Raw genomic sequence first — 15,707 nt, forward strand, 5'->3', positions numbered from 1 at the left:
TTTAGTTTAAATTTTCTTTTTTCTTTCAGTAACAATATATTTTATTTTTTTGAAAGTAAATTAATCCACCTTTCTTTAATTATGTGATGGCTCTGGCCAAGAGAAGCAGCAGGTACAGTTGGTGAAGTATTTTCATTTGAGCTGAATTTCACACAGTTCCATGCAGATACAGTGCCAGAAACTTCTTGAATGTGTCTGGCTGAAAGCCATATATTCCAGTGGGCTTCTGCAGAGAAAAAGACATGGATGCTCAGTTTGCAGTGAAGTGATTAATGTAGACAAACAACACATTTAAATACCCTTGAATACAACTCCAGGCATGGTAGCTTCCAATTTGTGCTCTCTCTCTCTCTCTCTCTCTCTCTCTCTCTCTACCCAGATGGGTTTGTGTGTGGGGCACTTCTGCTGGGCTACATTTCAGATGGCATCAAACCCTTTGCCCTCCTGGAGTAACCAGGGTTGACAGCACCCTGCTCTGTTTACTCCACACTGAAGCTGACAGCTTTGTGTAACCACTTCCTTCCATCAGAGCAGGAGCTGATTTTAAAACCAGTGTATTGTGAGCTGGTAGATTGTAGATATCTTAATGCAGGAGTTCACACGAAGCCTGGCATGAGGTTTGCAGGCTCAGCTCCCTGTCACAAACACCTGCTGAAGGAAGGGTGAGGCCAGGGCAGGTGCCAGGGCCTTGCAACTGGTTTTAAACCCACACTGCAACTCTGTACCAGCTCCAGAACCTCTGGTAGAGGTGAAAAAGTGGGAAATAGTCCTGGGAAATGCTAAGTTTGCTTACCGTAACAACTCTCTTCTTGATCTCTGGAACACACTGGGCTTTTTCATAGAGATTCTGATCAGGATCAATCCAGACTAGATTTTTAATGCCATCATTAGAGACAAGGTCTGTGGTATTTAACTGGAACACCATGAACTGGAAGAGCTGGCCATCTGTGCCAACGCTTTGCACCACTACTGGCTGCTCCAAAACCTTGGGCTCATTCTAGGAAAGAAGGGAGAAAGTTTAAAAAGGCAGTTACCACAGAAATTGTGTGAGTTCTTGCTGATTCTGCATCTTCTACTTGGTTTAAAGCCAAGATTTTAATAAATGTATTGTGACCTTGCCCAGAAAATTACTCTAGTCAAACAAGTTTTGAATGTAGATTCTGTATTTTAATTAAAATTCCTCCTTCAGCCAGCAATGAAGTATCAATTTACATACTGAGATGTGGGATGGGGTTAGAGTTTTACACCCAGGCCTTCTCCCTGGTTCCTACTTAGTACCACTCCAGTGTGTGACATCATGAACACTCTCACTGCTGAGCTTCTCTAGATTAGAAGACTTTAGTTGTAGCTGAAGGTTAGAGCCAGACCTCTGGACTGGCTCAAGGTTTGGAAGCCACCATAACCTGCCAGAGCAAGGGAATTTCACGACTCTTTTCACTAGCTGCAGGTTCAGAGAAAGAGCAGAGGCCCAGCAAGTCAGCAGCAGTCTCCAATACATACCCCATAGAGGGCTTTAGCCTTTGCCAGAGCATTGCCAAAAGCAAACATCAGCATTTTGGCACGAAGCTGTTCTGGTCTGAACCTGTCGGGACGGATGTTGGCCGATTCCAGGAAGAACAGAGTGTGAGGATGGGAGTATGGATAACCATCTTGGAAACCTGAATGAATGGCAGATAATCATGTCAGGAATTGCTCAGGAAGAACCCAGGCAGCCAGTGTTTTCTCCTGTATCTTCATGCACTGTTAATTTGATGGGAATCAAGTGCTTCTCCGCAGTCCTGCTTAGGGCACAGGTCTGGACCACTTGCACTGCCCAGCTCCTGTCCCAGCTCCTGTCCCAGCTCCTGTCCCAGCTCCTGTCCCAGCTCCTGTCCCAGCTCCTGTCCCAGCTCCTGTCCCAGCTCCTGTCCTCTCCTTCCCATCAATCCCACACTCACAGCTGTCCCAGAGAAGGGTAAGGACTCCAGGTTACCTTGAATGCTTCACTGGACAGAAAATTGAACTACTGACAGTGGGGTTTACCTGTGTTGTTGAGCTGTCTGTACACATTCACTTCCTGAAGATCAATTGTAGGAGAGATGGGATAAAAGGTCTCCAGAACATACTCCTCAGTGGCCAGTATCTCCTCCTTGGAGGCTACTGGTGGTATTGGGGTCATAGAGTTCATAAGGATTCCATTCAGGCCTCGGACCTGAAGGAGGATGGATTCTGGGGAGGGAAATGAGGCTACATTCAAACATTGCTGAAATAAGAATAGGGTTTGGGCAGCAGCATTCTAGCACATCCTTGTTCTGCAAGGCTCATTCTCTCCCCCTCACCTCCAAACTCAGAGTAGCTCACTGTAGGTTCTTCTTCTAAAATACCAATGTTAATGGCTGCTGTTAACTTCTCAACAGATGTAGAAAAACAACAGTACAAAAAAAAAAAAAACAAACCAAAACCAATGAGTCCTAAGGTGCTGGTTCTTTCCTCCTGCCACTTGTCAATATTGTCTAGCACCTTAGCAATCTTCTCAGGACAAGCACCCTGTCACCACATCCAAGGCTGCTCATCCTTACAGCCCTGTTTAAAACTGAATTTCTGGATTCCAGGAATTGTTTAATTTTCCCCAAGTCCTCAGCCTTAAATCCAACAGCTTTGTCACCCCTCTTCTATTAATGAAAAGAGCTACGTGCCTCCACCCCAGCAGCAACTGACCTCGTTCCCATGTAGCTGCTATCCTGTAGTTCCGAGCCAACATTCTTTTAGTCAGAGAAGGATACTTCATAGACATTGACCGACATAAATGTATCAAGTCTTCAAACAGCACTGGGCTGTCCAAGGACAAAAAGAAATAGTTACATTGAAAAAATGTCGTTAGGATGGTGGGCAGATGCTTCTGGGAGATGAATGCTGTAACATTAGTGTATATAAAACATGCAGTGGCATAACACTTCCCATGAGTTAAGGCATTTCAGACCAATAATCCTCACACAGGGCCTGTTCTAAGTGGGCAGAGGTGATGCTTATCATTATTTATTTCAGAAACTGACATCCTGCATCAGCTAGAAGTTGGTCTCAAGTTGGAACACAGACCTTGGCCTAAAAGAAGCTTTAGTGTAGGGTATGTGTTTAAACTGCTACTCCTGTCAATATTCAGATGTGAGTTTTTGGTGACTCTTGTTTCTTTTCCAAGCTGATACAAAGGCCTCTGCATGGGAAGTGGATCTCTGAACAGCAACCCTAGGTGGGAATTTTCTTGGCAGTGCTGAAGACTCAGGTTCTCAGAGCTGATGTGCTTGATGACCACTGATGCCAAAGCCATTTTCCCCTTGGATTGAAGACTTACCAATACTGTTCTCTCCTGGGAGCCACCTCCGTGGTGTCCCAGAACCTGGCGTGGGAGATGGCACCCTTCACCTTTTCCTCCAGGCCCTCCAGATGGTGAGCTGGGTTCTCCACAATGCTCAGCACGGCCGGAGGGAGCCCTTCCACCAGCTTGGTCTTGGTGAGCCACCGAGCTTGGCGAACTCCTTGAAAAAAAAAACCATAAAATCGAGTCAACCACGGGCTCCCCATCCCCCTCCCACCCCCACTTTTCCACACACTGTGCCAGGAGAAACCCTGGCTGGAGGCGGAGGGAGAGCGCTCGGGTGAAGCTCCGTGTAGGGATGCGGAGACCGGACCGGACCGGGCCGGTACCTTCCAGCATGCGGACGCGCTGGTGGCAGATGAAGCATCCCCGTTCCTGGTACAGGGGCATCTCCTCGTACCGCGGCCCCGAGGAGTGCCAGGGATCGTGCCAGCCGCGGTCCCAGGGAGGGAAGACTGGCCGGGCCAGCCCGGGTAGGTAATGCTGGCGCCCGGCGTAGGTGATGGTGTCCAATTCCACCTGCTCCCGGACCGGCCGCCGCTCCACCGCCTGCGCCAGCTTCTCCGGCGGCGGCCCGCGGGTTGTCCAAGGTGTACGGGGCAGCGGCCCGCGGTGACGACGCGGCTCAGCTCGGGTGAGGATGCCGCGGGTGAGGAGGGTGAGAGCGAGGGCGCCGGGGCGCCGCGCTGCCCCCGCCCGTCTCATCCCTGTCCTTATCCCTGTCCCTATCCCTGTCCCTATCCCTGTCCCTATCCCCATCCCTATCTCCATCCCTATCCCCGCCGCCATCCCCGCAGCCGCCGCCTCAGCGCCCGCCAGACGCCATCTTGGCGCGCGCAGCACGGCGGGAGAGGGATGGGTGGGGGCGGGGTTACACGCCCCCCACTCCTCATTCGCTTTCCCCGCGGTGATTGACAGCAGCGGCGACCAATGGGAGAGAGGAGCCCTTTGCCACCCCCGCGGTAAGGGAGGGTCGGCCAAGTGCCTGGCGGCGGTGGGGGTGAAGGGCAGGGGCCGTGTTGGTGAGTGGGGCGGCGGAAGGCGCCTCCCCTCTGGTGTGCGGCGGGGGGTGAAGGGGAGAGTTGGGAGAGCGACCCTTGAGCCGGGGCCTGCAGACCCGCAGTGTGCGGCGGGGCCCGGGGCGCTCCGTCTGCCCTGGGCTGAGGTGGTGCGAGCTCTGTAATCGTGGCCAACCCTGATCCCGGTTGCTCCGGGCTCCAACACGGCCTGGTCGGGGTCACTCGCAGCGTCACAGCCTTCGGAGGGGCTGTGGGTGCTCGGTGTCCCCGGCCCCGCTCGGGGTCATGGAGCTTCGGCCTGGGCTGGGAGCCTTTGGTTCCGTCCTGTCCGTAACATCAGAATGAGCACGTTCGTGTGGCAGGGGTGAAGCTTGGCTCATTAATTCCCTTGGGAAATGAAGCGGTGTGTTGTAAAGCGTTCCCCTCTTCCTCGGCACCCCTGGCTTGATAATTTCCTCCGGACCTCCTTTTGTTTCAGCGCTGGGGGTGGGGATGCAATGAGGAGGGAGCTGGGGTAAAAATAGCCGAGTCCCCGAGCGGTCTGCAGCGTGGTTTGGGGTTGGAGGAACCTTCTGTTGGAGCAGGGCTGTGTCTGAAGCGAGGGTAGCACTAAGGCATAAAAAAAAAAAAAATAAAAAAATCACACTGCCTCTCCTTCGCTTTCCCACACGTCTGTGTGTAAAGCCAGGCTCAAATCTGCTTATAACCACTGTCCCTACCACATTGGCCTCCAGTCCCACTTGGCTGCCAGCCCCAGTTGCAGGTCACTGCCCTCCCCCTGTTTCAAAGCAGTTGTCGCATCCCAGGGGCTGTGGTTTGTTCTTCTTCTGGACCAAGCTGCAAATTTTTCAGATGTTTATCCTCCAGGTGACCAGGCTGCTTGTTTTTGTTGGAAATCACTAGGTCAGAACAAGCAGGAATTAAGTGTGTGCCTGCTGGTGTTGCTGGAGGTGGCACTGGTTGGGAAGCAGAGGCTGAGCTGCCATCTCTGGCATTCCTGCACCAGACCAGGCAGAGGGAGCAAGCAGTGGAAGAAGAATATAGAACAAGAATAGGGAGTATTGCAGGTGCCAAACCAGCTCACAGGTTTTCAGTCTTCAGAGCCACCCCAGATCCACATGGAAGATGCTTGAGAAAGGTTTCTCTTTCCTTCTCCAAATAAGACTGGGCTGATGGGCACGTACAGCTCATCATCGGGCTGGTTTTGATGCAGGGCTTGTGTTTTGCAGACAATGAGTGGAAATGAAGATGACTGAAGATGACTGGCTGGCTCTCAAACCCCGGGAACCTTCTCCATCCCAGTGCTGCGGCAGTGGCTGCAAACCCTGCATCTATGATGTGTTTGAGAAGGAGCTTGCACAATGGGAGAGGGCCAAAGCAAAGCAAGACAAAAGCCTCCTCATGGAAAAGAAGGAGCAGGTCCATTTATCTTCATCACATCCTAGAGCCAGTGCTTTGATCCTACTTGTTAGCGTGTGGGGTTGTGGTGATGGGGAGGGACGCAGCAAATGGATTAAAGGGATGTCTAAAGAGGAGGCTGTAAAGGAGGTTCCCCGAACTCTGCCTTCGCAACCACCCTCCCCCTCTCTCCCTTTGACTGTAATGTGATTTTCCAAGTGTCGAGTTCGCCCTGGTGTCACGTTACAGCCCTGGGTCTGCAGCTTCTCCTTGCTGAGGTACCCCAGGCAGGCAGAGTCAGCTTCTCGGGAAAGTGGGAGTGGGTGAAAGGGACAAAGATTCACCCTTTTCTCTGACGTTTTCCTTGGGCAAACTCTGTCTTCCTGATCTTCTTTAGATTCATACTTGGAGGATGAAAAAAAGCTGTGATGTGTGTGGTGGAGTAGTTGTCTTCAGAGTGTATTTTTAAGCTTGCCAAGGCCCTTCTACATAAGATTGAGTATGCTGGGTCAAGCTGAAATGATCAGCGTTGAAACAGCCAGCAATATTTCCCATTCACAGTGGTCATCGGGAGGTTCCAAAGTTGCCCCCAAAGCAGCACTCAGCTCTTCTAGCAGTGTTATTTCTGTTTGTTTCCAGACATGAGAAAATGATTGCAGTGAGTCATAACAGGATGACCTTGCTGTAAGGTGTAAAAAATGTAATTTAGAAAGAGGTGTGGGGGTGGGGGGAATGTGAGATCCCAAAGTGCATGCCACAGAACATGGTAATGAATCAGCAGAGAGCTGAAATTTGTGCTGGGCCTCAGCACTTAATACATGTTCTTCTGGAGTCCTGAGTATCTCCAGCACTAAATTAGCACAGGCATTTCTTTGCTTCCAAAGAAAAATGAAATAAGAAAAGACACCATCTAACCACCTAATTATTTATTGTTGTTCTTGCAGAGCAATAATTCAGAGCTGAATCCAGAAACATTTACTGCATTCAACATCAGCTCCGTGGAGCAGCTAACAGAGGACACCTACCAGTACAGATTTGAATTACCAGGAAACAGCAGCCTGTGCTTGAGTTTAGGACAACATCTCGTGTTAAGGTATTGTTCCTTGGGAGTTAAACAGTCTGCATTGTGTAACCCAATACGTGGGGCTTTGTCAGTAGACAAAAGCTTCATACCAGGCAAATTGTAATTCCTTTACCTCAGCAATGACACAAATGAAAGAACTTGTGAGCTCGTTAGGGCTGCTAATTTTATTGTAAAAGCCATTCCAAAGCTGTATTTTTCTTCAGCCTTAGCCTTTCCTTGGTGGGTCAGAAAGAATTAGGTGTGATTAAGGAAATCCATTTGCAGAAAGAGTCAGAGAATTGATGTTAAAAGAGATGATTTACTCCAGCATGTCGGGATGAAGACAGCTCAGCATTTTAGTTAACTTTAGCTATCTTGGGGTAATTCAGAACTCGGGGTGTTACCCCCCTGGTGTCCAGGCATTTCCTGACTGATTTCTAGCAAAACAACCCTCCTGTGTAGTTTATTGCTTGCCAGAAAGGAGCCACTTGGGAAAAGTTTATGTTTCTCTCTGCCATCTGTGGTGATCACTGCAGATAGAAAACTGGTGTTCTGGTGCCATTGATCTGTATCTGTTGATGTTTTTTGTACCTGAACAGCTGATGCATGCAGCTGTCTGCCTGCTAAAGGACATTCTTCTCCCTTCTCATCTCTCATCATGCAGCAGAGGAAAAGGTTTGGTCACTTCCATCAGGTGCCATGGTCAGTAGTGAGGAGCAGGGTGGATATGTTCTCTGGAAAGAGAAAACCTCCAGGAAAACACAGTGTATATTGACAAGGCCTCAGGTCACAGCTCTGCCCTGGCTTTCAGTATTTATTGACCAGATGCTGTCCAAACACAGAAGGCAAAGCAGATCCCAGCCCAGAAGGGGCAGCAAACTTATCCACGAAAATATTTACTCTCCCTTTTGTCACTGTTGCACTTCTGGCTGCTCAAACATCCTCCCAGGGATGTGTCCAGGAGGCGAATGTTTGTTACAGCTGGGGCTACCACCCGGATAACAAAAAGTACATTGAGCCCTGATGTTCCTCCTGGATTTTCACCTCTGGAAGGGAAAGATTTTCCATCTGTCCACAGGCTGGGCCACTGCCTTCCTCATCTCAGTGGCCCAAGTCACAATGGGTTCCTCTTATTTCTCTTCTCAGAGGAGTGGTGAATGGTTTGGAGGTCCAGCGAGCCTACACTCCAATTAGCCCAGGGGATGCAGAAGGGTACTTTGAAGTTTTAATTAAAGTAAGTAAGCCCATACCATATGGATCAGAGTTGAAGGTGCTGGGGACTGTGGTTTCTGGAGGAACCCAGCGTGCTGTCAACGCTTTGAGTGAGACTTTTTCAAATCCCCCATGGACTGCTTCTGTGTTGTTTGGAAGCAGTTGTGCTTTGCTGATAAAAATTGCAGTTTTTCCCCACAAAACTGAAAGCAGAGGAAGGTGACACACAAACAAGTGCTTTGCAGCATAAGCTCTGTGAAGCGTTTGGGGAGAGCCTCTGGGGAGCCCTGCAGCCACCAGGCTGGGAAGAGGTGCCTGTTCCACTTCCCTGGATTCATTTTGCCTTTTCAGTGTGTCCTTGAAATTCCACCCAGCTGTCAGCCCAGGTCAACCACTGATTTTGGGAATTCTCTGCCCATCCCTTATCCTCCCTGTATTTTACTGTATTTTACTTGAAGAACGCCCCTCAGGAAAAAAAAATAAAATTAAGTTTGGTTAAAACTCTAGGCAGAGGGACCATTTCCAGCTGATTCTGGTGTGTGGGCAGAGCTCTGGAGCTGCCTGCAGCCTGAGAGAGTCCTGGTGGCCCATGGGGCAGAGAGGTGGCCCATGGACAAGTGTCCTGGTCCTTCAGGAGGCTACCACAAAATGCCAGTTGAGTTCGAGAGGATTCTACAGGAGAACTTGGCTGGAAATTTGTCTGAATAAAGTCTGCAGGGTCCTCATAAATGATGGCTTTGTGTGGAGAGTATTGAATTGATGAAAAATTTTCTGATAGTGTGTTTGTGTGTCACTAGTGATTCCTCAGGGCAGACTCAGACTGCAGATAGGTGTGAAATTCAGAGTGCTGGGTAAGTGGCTTGCAGAGAATGACCACTTGTCCTTGCCTTCCTGGATTTCACATTTTTGGGGCTTATTATCCATTATACTTTTGAGCACAAACCCTGTTCTTTAGAAAAGCATACAGCTTCTATAGGGCACACGTGGGAGGGTCATTTCACCATTCTTGAGGCAATTGGTGTGTGGTAGGGGAGAGAAATGTTACATTTGAGTTGCATTAATAGGATACATTTGCAGGATGACTGTGAAATTTCATGTATACTTGCTTATTACTCACAGGTTTTGCATTTCAATAATAATAGTAATGATTGTAATGATAACTCTCCTTTATATAGAACCTTTCATCCCAAAGGGAGCCATAGTTATTCTCTGGCAGGGACAAAAGAGGTTGGTAACACCCAGTGTAAAGCAGCCATTTTTATAACTCACTCTGTAGGTTGTGGTGTATTTCACACTATTCGGGCAATTTTGGAAAGTGCTATATTATTATTATTATTATTACTATGCAATCCAAGCACTGTTCAAACCCTTGTGTCTCCTGTTATTATAGCTCTGCATTTGTGATACTACAGTTAGGAGTGAGGGAGTTGCCATTTACAGACCATAACCCTCTTTTTGAGTGATTTTATAATGTTAGGCTTTCTCTCCATGTAAAACTGGGTGTAGAAGTTCTCCCCTAGGAGATGATTATTTTTTTCTTTTTATTTAGAAAAAAAAAAAAAATTCATTTGAAATTCAATCACTTCTCCCTTCAGTTTTTGGAAATCATTTTGGTGAAAGGAGGATTGTTTTAGTTTCTATTACCCTGGTCCACTGGGAGTAGACAGTAAGTGGGGCTGACTTTTCTTCTCTTGCCTTGTGTTTCTCTATTTGAAAAAAGCAGGTATAAAATACTGCTCCTTTGATGCAGCTGCACACTCCCTGCATAAGACTCAGCTCAAGCCCAGAGCCCTCTGAACACAAAATGTTTCTGGCAGCAACTCAGGGCCTGGATGGTAATGCATTTACCTTTTGAATGTAACAACTGGTGCTGATTGTTCTTAATACTTCAGGTATTTTTTTTAAGGGAGGTTGTTAGGAGGGGAGGAGCATCTGTGTTCTTCATTAGAACACACACACCCCCCCCCTAACTCACTCACTTTTTCTTCCCTCCTTTGTGGTTCTCCAATTTTGTTTGCCTGCAGTGCAGCTTGGTGGCCAGCCAAGGCACTGGGTGTGGAGCTGGGCTTCTCTCCAATGTGTGTGCAGAAAATACCCCAAAATACACTTCTTTTTGAATGGGCTGGACTCTTTGAAGGCTTCTATCACATCCCATCTTTTGACCTCTGGTTCTGTTGCTCTTCCTCAGGCTGATCAGTGGCATCTCCCCAGTGCCAGACCAGTTGCCTGCTGCAGCTGTTGGGCTTATCTGCTCCTGCTCTTTGGCCCAGCACTTGTTCTCTGTTCAGACCCCATGGACTGTGGCTGTGACTGTTCTCATTAACCATAAAATGGTCACAGATCCAGGCTGTACACACAGCACATGGCAACAAGGCTGCTTGGATGAGCCCTTCATTTTCCAGCCTCTCCTTGCTTCCCATCATTCTAGCCAGCACCCAACCCTTCCTCACCAGCCATGAGTGAGGTTAACATTCCTGCAGCCTAGATAATATTGTTTGTGCCTGGTAGAAAACAAGGCAAATTTTGTTAATGTTTTTCTTCTGTGAGGCCCAAATTAACACATTAAAAAAAAAAAAAAAAAAAAAAAAGTGAAGGCATCCCTTAGCATCCAGATGATCTGCTCTGAAAACAAGAGTTTTATAAATTAGAAACCTGACTTCGGGTCACTAATTGCATCAGCACTGCATCTGAGAGACTGAAATAAAGCAAATAAAATAAAGCAAAAGCTGTGCAGTGTTTATGTAACTACCAGTAACCAGAGGGCATTTCCAGACCCCATACCCTGCAATTTGGAGGACACTGGAAGGCTTGGATTGTGCTTTGCATTCAAGACTCTCTTCTCTGTGTGCTTTGTAAGCAAGAACTCTGATAAGCTTTTTCCAGTTTTGGAAATTTGGACTGCATGAGAGTGGGTTGTGTTTACATTATAGTCAAGCTGGAATGGATCCAATATGATTTAATTTAAATCTCTTTGTTTTGGGTATAACTTAGAGTTATTTTTCAAATAGAATGATCTTTCTTTTTAAACGCATGAAGTGGTTTTTTTTTTTGCTCCCTTCTTGTTTAAATGTAGATAACTTTATAATTGACTTTAAGCTGGGAAACTTTCCAACAGAGTATAATTATTCTTTTCTTTTGTGCAATGTTTTTTATTAGTGCTATGAAGCTGGGCTAATGTCACAATACATAAAAACATGGAAAAAAGGAGACATGGTCTTTTGGCGTGGGCCGTTTGGAGGGTTCCCATATCAACCTAATAAGGTTAGTTCCTTGAGAGACATAGGATGTTTCAGCTTGTGGCAGCTAGCTTTGTTTAATGCTCTAAAGAGAAGACATCCATTTGATTACTGTTTTCATGATTATTTTAGGGACTTCCTGGGTTACCCTGCAATGCTCCAGCACTGGCAGTCAACTGGAGAAAGTACATTGTATTGAAGTGCAGAATACTTAAGAAGAAAGAGGAGAGGGAGGTGGGCAGGAGACTGGAAAATAATAGCAAGGCTTCCTGTTCATCACTTGCATTGGAAGTTCTTGATGTGTGTAACAAAAGGGACTTAACTTTACACCAGCAATGAGCAGCAGTTTTTGCCTCGTTTGAACCATGTCACTGTTCTCTGACAGCACGAGTGAAGGGGAGGGTGCTGATCTCTTTTTCTCTTGGGTATTCCCTGAACTGCAGCTCCAGTGGGGTGTCACATCACCCAGCCCCTCTGGAAATGTTGATCTCACCTGCTGATACCAGGCTCAGTGCAAAGAAAGGCAGATCCTGTTTCAGGGGAAGGCTTCTCACACATTAATTCAGTTACTTAATTGTGACCTTTCAAATGAAGAGCAAAATTGAAACACTGGTCATTAAGATCCCAAAGCCTTGCTTCTTCTCTCTTCTCCCTCCCCCCAACAAAAATAAGGCTGTAACATCATAATGGCCAAGCTCCAGGCAGAGCAATTGTGTTCTGCTTCCTGAAATACTCTCCCTGCTGTTTTAGGCTACTATTCCCTTCCTTTCTCATCTTGAAAGCTTCCAGACAATCAGTTGGGAAAGAACAGGGCAGTCATGCCCTGGCTGTGCTCAGGGTGACCTGGGTACATATGGTTTGCAAAGCATCTGAGCAGTCTTTAAAACAACTTGTTGTAGAAGAGCTGTTTATTAATTTTAACAAAGGTCTCAAATATTAGTTTTGTAGTAATATTTTCCTTTATCTGTTTAGAATAGAATTAGACTGGGATTCAGGCTGATCAGATCCATTCTCAATAAACTGCCCAGTCCAAACAGAGCACGGACAGCCTCTGAGGGCTTAGAAGGAGCTTAAATCCCAGTTCTGGTGTTGGTGCACTGGTGGGCAGCTGGGGAAAGTGCTGAGAACCTCCTGTCCTCCTACACACAGCACCTCACTGCCTGAGCATCCCTATCATGAGTAGAGTGAATGTCCCCCCTTGCAGGTGGGAAGCTCTATGTGCTGCTGGTAGAGAAAAGTGGGATCAGGCACTGGGAAGATAGGTGGATCAGGGTGGAGAAGAAACCATTTCTGCCAGAGAAGAGTCAGGTCTGTGCTTGGCAGCATCTGAGATGAGCAAAGGGAGCATTTCAAGTGGGAAGACAGGACACAGTGGGTCAGCAAAGTGTACTGAAGAATTGAAACTGAAATATAAATGAACTGAAATGAAGGCTAAAGTTAGGATGAATTGGATATAATCTGATTTCATTATAGTTGGTATGTAAACCCTGAAAGTGCTATCTTTAATCTTTTGCAAAAAAATATGTTCTGAGGTTTGGTTTTATTGGTTCGTGACCTTCTGATAGGCTCTCTCTCCAGGGACCCTGTACCAGTGTGACAGCAAGGAGGAGCTGACCACAAGCACATCTGTTTCCAGTCACCACAGCTCACACAAAATTCCCTGTTTTCTTGTTAGCATGGAGAACTCCTCATGCTGGCCTCTGGGACTGGCCTTGCACCAATGCTTCCCATCCTCCAGTCCATAACAAGGGATGAAGAGGATGAAACCTTTGTAACTCTGGTTGGCTGCTTCCAAACATTTGACAACATTTATTTGAAACCTCTTCTCCAGGATCTGGCTCGATACTGGAATGTCAGAATATTTTACATCCTGAGCCAGGTAAATACATGGATGTGAAGCATGTGTGTGTGAGGGTTCTGTGTGCTGGATGAGCCTCTGCCTCCTCTGCTTTTCCATGAGTGTGATCTTAATGCTTTTCCAGTCTTGGGGCTGTTTTATGATCCAGCATCTGCTGTTCTTAAAGCTGCTGCCAGGCTGGAGAAGTTCAGGGAAGTGACCATTGCTTCTCTTTACTTCCTGGGTAGTGGTTCTGTTGGGATGGGCCCATGGATTAATAGTCACTGTTGATTATTCCCTCCCACTTCAGACAGTTGTTGCTGCACCTAAACATTTGTGCAAGGAAAGCTTGACTCAGACACTCACAGCAAATAAACTGTTTCTTCTTTCCCAATACCAGTGCCTTAGCCTGTTTTTAACTTCAGCACAGATATTCCTATCATTTTCTGTCCCCTATCATTCATCGCTCATGGCTAGAACTCTGTTCTTCTGGAATATTAGCACCAACTTCCCAGCAATTATTTTTCCCAGCTGACCCATTTTTGAACTTATTAAAGTTGTTTCCCCCTCTGTAAAATTAGTTTCTCTGCCAAATCCATGGGATAAGAGCATACCTCTCTGTGGTCTTACATTTTGAGCAGTCTTTTTCATTTCTGTTTGGTCCCAAAGTTGCCTGTATTCTGCACAGATTTGGTAGTTAAAAATTATTTCCCTCAGAAATGAGGATTCATTGCAGGGAGGATATAGAAAGAATTATTTATGCTAAGGGAATGAATCCCATTGCATTTTTAGTTTCTCAGATGAATCGTTTTTTGTATCTCTCATGGTGGGTCTGCCTCATACATAATGTTCCACAAATGGCCTCAGCAAGTTGAGACTGGGTGTAAAGAAAAGTACTTGTGATGTGGGCACCCCCTCAGCTGCTCTGCAGAGTGTAGCTGGTGACTGTCTCTGGTGACAGAGCTTTTCAGGACAGTGTTGTCTCAGGAGCATGAAGAGGTCTTGAAATTCAATCAGTGAAGGGCAAGAAACCAACCTGACCCCTGTCAACACTCTCTGCCCCTTGTGTACATCTCTCCCTTCCTTCTCTTCTCTTAGCAGGTTGGAGTCCAGCATCCTCCCTTTTAGGATTATATGTCTCAGTCTCTGTATTTCACTCTGCTGCCTGTCACCACCACATCTGAGCACTTTCTGCTTCTAATTAATAGCAGAAGGGGAGTCCCCATTGGATCTAACACCATGGGGTCTAACATTTCTCATGGGATCAGAGCTGTGTTTGGAGCAGAGATGGCTTCTTCAGTTTGTGGTCAAGGGAGATGGGACTGAAAGAAACTTGGGAATGGAAGAGCAATAGGGAAAGGAACAGACTTGGGATTTAGGACTTGGGAATAAAAAAGGCCCGGTGGCAAGTGGTTCTCAAAGGAGAAGGATCTGAAGTGTTTCTTGGCAGTAGTTACACTCTGGTTTTGTTCAGTCTGGTCCTGTGACAGGGAAAGATTTGATCTGGGCTTTGGATGAGGAGCCCATCCTCAGTGGGATGGGTCACTTCTACCCAGATGGAATCAGGAGGGTGACAGTCATCCTGTCTCTGAGGGGAGTGGGGAGATCAGGCTGTAAGCTATCAGCTCTCCTCTTTAACATGGCACACTCTAAACCTTCTGTCTTTTCAGGAAACATCACTGGAAAAACTTCCTTGGAGCTACCAGGAAAACACATACACTGGTCGTCTCAATGAGGACTTGGTGAAGACAGTGGTAAATTCCTGTCGAAGAAAGCCATTTGTACTCATCTGTGGCTCTTCTGCATTCAGTGAAGATATGAGCAGATATTTGAAAGCTGCAGGAATTGAAGAAAATTCCTGTTTCGTTTTTTAGCAGGATATTTCTGACCTGAGGAACATTAGGCCAAACCTTGGTCATTGTTTCTCTGCAGATGTTGCTCAAAACAGGACATTCTGATAGACTGATTTCCTTGTGCCTGTACTTTCATAAGCCTTTGGATGAAGTATTTGTCTCCAGCATGATTCTCACTTTTGAGAGTGTTTTAAGCATCAGGTGCCACTCCAGAGTGGCTGCTGCAGTCACCCACACCTCAGGGAACAGCGTGGGAATGGTAATGGAGGTCTTCACATGTGGTACTAACAGAGAGATCTCCTGAGGGTACTAAAAAGGATCCAAGTGCACAGCTCTGCTGTAATATGCAAACCACTGTCTGGCTTTGCAGTCTGTATTAGTCTGCAGTGGGATTGTGCCCTGTTACCTGTCCAGAGGAGAGATCTTGTCCTGGAAGAGAAGACAGCATGGCCAAGGGAACAGCAGAGCACTGGCCTGGCACTGGGGTCTTGGGGGTTTGCTTTGGTTGTGTCATTATCTTGCTGGTGATGCCAGGCAAGCCACTTGAAGCTCTCTGAGCCTCAGTTGCCCTGTTACACACCAGTACAGAGGAGGAGTTGCACCTTTTACCTTCATAGAACTGCTGTGTTTACTAACTACACCTGGAAATAGAGCCTCTCTGCACACCTCTGTGTTTTTCTGTTCATTCCCTTTTCATTCCGTGTTGGGGTTTCCCAGGCTGTGACAGATGATGTTGT

General features: G+C 47.0%; 2 protein-coding genes across 3 annotated transcripts; one reads left to right on the forward strand and one right to left on the reverse strand.

Annotated features, from left to right (window-relative positions):
• On the reverse strand, window positions 1-4,091 carry MRPL37 (mitochondrial ribosomal protein L37). The gene is made up of 7 exons (XM_071750079.1): window positions 3,682-4,091; window positions 3,329-3,512; window positions 2,698-2,813; window positions 2,023-2,208; window positions 1,501-1,658; window positions 794-997; window positions 1-226 (listed from the first exon to the last, which is right to left on the reverse strand). Exons 1-7 carry the CDS (start codon window positions 4,055-4,057, stop codon window positions 149-151), a joined length of 1,302 nt encoding a protein of 433 aa, XP_071606180.1. The 5' UTR covers window positions 4,058-4,091; the 3' UTR covers window positions 1-148.
• A 215-nt stretch (window positions 4,092-4,306) lies between these two features.
• Window positions 4,307-15,635, forward strand: CYB5RL (cytochrome b5 reductase like). Of its 2 annotated transcripts, none has more exons than XM_071750081.1 (7): window positions 4,307-4,374; window positions 5,601-5,790; window positions 6,714-6,862; window positions 7,979-8,066; window positions 11,201-11,305; window positions 12,956-13,159; window positions 14,788-15,635. In XM_071750081.1, the coding sequence occupies exons 2-7, from the start codon at window positions 5,614-5,616 to the stop codon at window positions 14,989-14,991; spliced, it is 927 nt and encodes a 308-aa protein (XP_071606182.1). In that variant the 5' UTR covers window positions 4,307-4,374; window positions 5,601-5,613; the 3' UTR covers window positions 14,992-15,635. The 2 variants fall into 2 exon arrangements, with proteins under 2 accessions (XP_071606182.1, XP_071606183.1); XM_071750082.1 differs by lacking the exon at window positions 4,307-4,374 and adding an exon at window positions 5,223-5,509.
• The last annotated feature ends 72 nt before the right edge of the window (window positions 15,636-15,707 follow it).

This window comes from Heliangelus exortis, chromosome 8 (assembly GCF_036169615.1).
Source record: "Heliangelus exortis chromosome 8, bHelExo1.hap1, whole genome shotgun sequence".
Taxonomy (NCBI): Eukaryota; Metazoa; Chordata; class Aves; order Apodiformes; family Trochilidae; genus Heliangelus; species Heliangelus exortis.